General features: G+C 37.3%; 1 protein-coding gene across 1 annotated transcript in view; it reads right to left on the bottom strand.

The window, feature by feature from the left end:
• Window positions 1-1,064: 1,064 nt before the first annotated feature.
• The window catches only part of LOC138000748 (uncharacterized), a 13,050-nt gene continuing 7,973 nt past the window's right edge, over window positions 1,065-6,141 (bottom strand). The window contains exons 5-6 of the mRNA XM_068847377.1: window positions 3,138-3,325; window positions 1,065-2,327 (exon numbers count right to left, since the gene is read on the bottom strand). Of these exons, the coding sequence (XP_068703478.1) occupies window positions 2,160-2,327; window positions 3,138-3,325 (356 nt within the window). The 3' untranslated portion in view covers window positions 1,065-2,159. The remainder of the gene's footprint in view (window positions 2,328-3,137; window positions 3,326-6,141) is intronic.

The following is a 6,141-nucleotide window of genomic DNA, read 5'->3' as shown; positions in this document are numbered from 1 at the left end:
GTAAAGATGGTAGCCATTTATGAAAGCAACCAAACTGAAGCAGGAAGCCATTTTGTTTTTCTCTGTTAGCTAAGAGGTGAATGGTACTTGCTACTCATCTCTGAGCTAGCCAATGAGAATGCATTGAAAGGACTATTCACTAGTGTCGTATATTTAAATCATAATATGCGCAATACCCTTGTTGGGTCCAAGGCTTTAACTCTGAAAATGGCAAAGCTACCCTTTAATAATTCTCAGTTGAGTGGCTCATTGCAACTTTGATTAATTACTGTAGGGGCTGCAGTAGCTGTAATAACTGTAGTGACAATCCTGCATTTTGATTGGCTACCCTACTAGAGGACTATTAGTAATAGTGAGGCCCTGACAGGGTATATTCCGACAAGCGACATGGCCCAAAAAGTAGGGACAGCGCATAAAATGAAATTCCGACAAAAGACATCCTTTCCCAGCAAAATTCCGACAGTGACGTCAAGGCCGAGATGAGCCGATTAAACCCTGACACGAGTTATATAAAAATTCAGACAAGCAACCCCCCCCCCCCCCCCCCCCCGGTCAGGATCTCAATAGTCTTCGAGTAGCGTGACGCTTTCTTTCATTTTATTCCCAAATAAATATTTCTTCAACGTGCATTTGCTAATTTTATTATTGCCTTTTCTGTCCGACTAGTTGGGTGATACTAAAACAATTAGACCCTTCGCCCTCAAGGGCCACAGGTCAATAGCACATTCGACTTCGCCACATAGGCTATTGACACGTAGCCCTTGCCTGGCTACGGGTCTAATTGTTAATTAGTAACTATAAATGTCGGTCATAAGTGTTAAGACACTTAACACATTTCCAAACTTTCCTCCCCTTCTCCCTTTACAGTGTTGCATTTTAATATTTTGAGAAAAGAAGACAAGTGTGTGGAAGGCCTGAGTATTTAGTTTGTTTGTGTGGTTGTGCAACAAGTGTCCCATGGTCTTAGACCTGCATTGTAGAGAAAGTACAGCAGCATGCATGACTGGCTGCTACCAGTTGTAATCCTGGGCTAAAATGGACAGTAAAAATAATACAACAATTAACTCATCTCTTGAAAATTGCTTTTAATAGTAAAATAATATTGGTACAAAAGTGTGTCAGGTACGTGTTTAAAAGTATTAAAACAGTCACTGAGAATTACGCAACCCTTTGTGCCACAGAATTTCCTACGTTCCAAAAAACACTACGCAGTCTAAAGCTTCTTGTGGCTTCATGACATTGTGAAGTGTTTCAAACAAAATTGGAAAAAAAACTCCTGGCATTCAGGGTTGAATTAACTTTGAAAATGACACAGTCATGGAATTTAATCATCTATAATAAAATAATGTAATAATAATAATAATAATAATAATAATAATAATAATAATATTATTATTATTATTATTATTATTACGGTTTCATAATATAAAAAAAACTGTCCAAAATATATTAAAATATATATATAATAGTTCACATCTGAAATAGTTTCCTTGAAGTATTAAATTGATAAACTAAAAATTATTGTCACCTTTAATTTCTGACCAATGTAATAATTCACTAAAGCTCATACTATTAAAAGCTCATAATTAAATTTCATTGAACAATAACATTTGAGGTCCCTTAAGTAAATTTATTATAAGGCTAGCATTTCTGGGCGCTCCGTGCCAAGAGTAGCTAAGCGCGAGGGAATTTTTCTCCTGTAATGCCCACGGGTTGATAATAGATTATGCAAATTAGTTTTTTGAACTGTTCTGTTTGTTGGTTTTCACTCACGTGATCAACAACCATGTTTTTTGAGCGAAAACAAAAGAAAACATTTGCACAATAGTAGATTCCCGGAGGATTGGGTTGGGACACAAACATGGCCACCTTTTCTTTGTTTAGGGGCACAAACATGGCGGCCACGACGTCATGTGAAAACCAAGAATAGCCATGTAGTAAACATGTCGTTACAGCAAAATCCCAGACCTTGACCTAGCTGTATTGACCTTGCAGTCGCTCTGTCAATACGACAAGGCCTTGTTGTGGATTTTGCTGTAACGACCTCGCTCTCGGTTGTTAAGTAGTCAGTAGTCAAACCGAATGAACATAAATTAGTCGCTGAAATTAACTATAGAGCAAAATTTTACAATTTTTTAACCATTTCCTTATTTTCCAACTTATTGACATTGGCAGATTGCATGGTTAAACGTTTGATGCCTCGGGCACCTGTGTACATTGTCACACACACATGCACAGTCTGCATCACTCCATTTCTTGTTCTTGTGTTGATCTTTACAAGATTCTGCAACTCTGGCACAAACACATTTGCATTCAGAAGGTTCATACTGAGGAAGAAAAGAGCAAAGAGCTCAAGTTACTGCATGTATTTCATTAAGAAAAAAAAAAATTGGCAAAAGCATGTTAAGGCTTAATGCTTTGACTTTTCCAAGTATTATACTTTTTCATAACAATATAAAAGCATTTTCTTGAAGTCTTCGCTTTATCATAACAAATTTGATGCAATCTTTCAACACCCCAAAATACAGCTGTAGGAGGGGGTTTTCCCAAATGAAGTTACTATAAATAAAAACCTTAAATCATTTTTCTCTGCAGGTACAGAATTAAACTGTCATAAAAAAGACCAAATGGTGGTAAAGCCAGAAAACAAAAAATCTGACAAGTTTGACGACTAAAGTATTTTAAGTTTTGTTTGGTGTCATGATAAAATTATAATCGATAGACAATAAACTTCATGTTATCCTCTAACAATATTTTATAGGTCTTTAAATAACTGGACACTCTCACGTCTTTTCTTTGACCAGAACACAGCAATGGAAGTCCATTCTCATGACAAAACAAGACTATCTCACTACTACTGCTACTACCGCAACTGTACTGTTAGTGGCTTTCCATTATGCAGATGCTCCTTTCATGCAAAGTTGTGCTCAAGTAAACTGGCAGCTTCCTGACACTTTAAGGAGTAAGAACTGTCAAACCAGGATGATGTTGCTGTTGTTGTTATTATTGATGTTGTCGTTGTAGTCATACTTATCACACTTGTTACTGTAGCAGTACGCGGCAGCAGCTGGTTTCCAACTTTGCCCTTTTTCTAAATTTGACATGTACTGAAATTATAACCACAAATTCCACATTACCCTAAAGGGATGTGTACACTGTAGGTTCTGATATTGTGGTTGGCACCGACAGTCGCAGGAACCACTATCCCAGTACTGCGTAGACGTATTGCACATGTCAGGTGTTTTGATACAAGCGCATTCACAACTTTTGTGTTGCTCATGATACTTGACTTCCTTTGTATAAGACATCTGTATACCTGAACGCCCTGCAAAGAAACATTAGGTCCTCATTAACGTTTTGGCACAGCAGTTTGATTGCCATAATACATTTGTCCTTTCTAAAGATGAAAAATATGCAAGTGCTTTTGGGCATGGTGACTACTGCTATAGAGATTGCAAAACAGGCTACTATTTTTATATGTAGCAATACTTTTAAGTCTTGGTATGTTTCAGAAGCAAATTGTTTTTTTCCAAAGGGAGTCAACTTGGAAATACGTTTTGATTTGATGTGTCAATAACAGCTGACTATAAAATTATTTGTCATAGCTTTGTTTCCGTGGCAGTTTGTTGTTGACAGGAAGACCTCAGCCTATGCACCTGAGTAATCATTTAAGGGGGGAGGGGAGGGGGAGTGGGTAGGTTGATCGAGGGGGGAGGGGTGGGGAGACCGGCTGGAAAAAAACTCCAGATTTTAGATCTCTATAGGTTGGCATCTCTGGTGATGTTCCTTTTCCTGAGGAATTTTTAATGGCCGAAATACAAAGCGAAAACTCTAGGAATCTGGCTTTCAGTGCACCCGGAGGAAACCACTGACTTAAATTACGACGAAAAACTTGTAAAGGTCAGGAATATATTAAGCAGCTGGAACTACCGCAGACTGACACTGATGGGTAAAATAGCTGTACTTAAAAGCCTTGTTGTCTCGCAACTTGTTTATGTCTTATCACCGCTACCTTTAAATGTAAAGGCTATTAAAAAAGTAAACAAACTTTTTTTTGCCTTCCTGTGGAATGGAAAAGTTTTTCAACTAAACTACTGAAAGCTCAAAAAGCAAACAAACTAGTTTACACAAAACTTATATCCAGGAAAATTGTACCTCCTAGGCAGGCTCAGCAGAAATGGGTAACGGAATGCGGCATAGAAGACGAAGAATGTATTAACGGGCATGATACTTACCAACTAGCTTTTCAGTTCTGTACAAGCACAAGACTTCTCGAATTCCAGTTCAAGGTTTTGTACAGACGAATAGCAAGTAATGAATTCTTAGTTAAAATCGGCCTACAAGACGACCCAAACTGCTCCTTTTGCAAAGATGAACCAGAAAAACTTACTAGTCACCTCTTTTGGTCCTGTCCCAGAGTGACCGCTTTTTGGACCTTCTTAATACAACACTTTATTTCATCTCAGATTATTCCAGTAAACTACCAATTCAATCTTCTTATAGCATTAGGTTTGATGCCAGACTTCTCCAAAAATCATTGTCAAATGAATTTTTGCCTCCTTTTAGCAAGACATTATATCTGGATTTGTTAAAACAAAAAACGCTACCAAAGGTAGTTCTAACGCTTTTTCAGATAATTATCTTAAGTCTATCTATTTGAACAAAAGGCTGCAGGCACCTTACAAACGACGTGGGAATTACTGGAAACTTTAATTTAGAAAACCGCTCTTTTTTTCTTGCTTCTTTTACTTTGATAAGTCCCTAAACCAACAAATCCTTCACCTCCTTTTCGCGACAGCCTTGCAACCGACAGCCCTTAAACTTTTTATGCTTTGATTTCCTTTTCAGTATGGAAAGCAATGTATACTGTTTTACTGTAAATATGTAAATTTGTCTATCCTGTAAGTAAGTTGTTTGTTTTGTGTGTGTGCGGAATAAAAATGCTGCCAGTTTTTGTCACCAGTTGTTATATCAACTCTACAGATACTGTACTTAAGTTTTGCTGGTTATCCATGAAGGAGTGGCAGGACTGGCACCAACTTAAAGCAGCTCATAAAGCTTTGTCTGATGAACATTGGCCGGGTAATAATTGTAGAACACTCGGCTCAAGTGAGACAGTTAATCTCGGAAAACCGTTAGAATCAAATCCTTTTCAGGACTGGACTTCTGAACTGTATATTTTGTTTACCTGTGGAAGTTGAAGTGCCTATCACCTCAACAAACTTTTCCACTTTATTCATTCTCTCGAAATCGTCCCAAATACATCGATCGTGAACTGATTTTAGAACCTTTAGATTGAAATTCCACTTTTTTATTGGCTTTGAAAGATGTGAAAAGCGGTCATACCTTGATCAATGACCGAGCAACGAAGAGGAATGCGTTTGATAATAGGTGAAGGTCACAAATTAATTTGCATCACTGTTTTCAAAGAACTATCGCAATGCAAACTAATTAATTTTGTGATGTCAACCCAGGATTAAACCCATTCCCCTTCATTGATCAAAGTATGACCACTTTTCCCGTCCTTTAAAGCCAATAGAAAGTGGAATTTCAATCTAAAGGTTCTGGAAACAACACGATGTACAATTTCGGAAAATAATTGATAAAGTGGAAAAGTGTGCTGAGGTGATACATGTAGGCACGTTTAATCTTGCTCTAATTTTAGGTCCTTTTCAAAATATGGTGTAAAATATTTATCCTATTATACCTCATAAGTATTTTTGTGGTAGTGCACTGTAATTGCACTACACACTATGTCACCGGTTTGTAAGAGTGCAAGAGTGTAAGAGCACAAGAGTATAAGTCTGGTGACAATAGACCCACAGTGCATGCATAACTCATGAAAATAAACAGGTCTGTTGTAAGCGTGCTTGAGTTTCAACAAATGAGACTAAAAATTGTCGATTCACACTTCCAGAAAACTTCCTTCTGCTTTTCCTAAAAACTGTTTATCAATATTTAATATTTACTTTTGCATCAATCTTTGTTTTGCATAAAGCAGGCTAACAAAATCTGTACCTTGCTTAGTTCGCATTTTTGAGCATTAAAAAGAGAATTTTCGGTCCTATGTTTCTGACTACAAGGCCTATATTTTGAGGTCACCCATCCAAATACTAACCAGCAGCATAAGCATAAGCAGCA

Source organism: Montipora foliosa, chromosome 4 (genome assembly GCF_036669935.1).
Source record: "Montipora foliosa isolate CH-2021 chromosome 4, ASM3666993v2, whole genome shotgun sequence".
Taxonomy (NCBI): domain Eukaryota; kingdom Metazoa; phylum Cnidaria; class Anthozoa; order Scleractinia; family Acroporidae; genus Montipora; species Montipora foliosa.
This window is presented reverse-complemented; position numbering and strand designations above follow the sequence as displayed.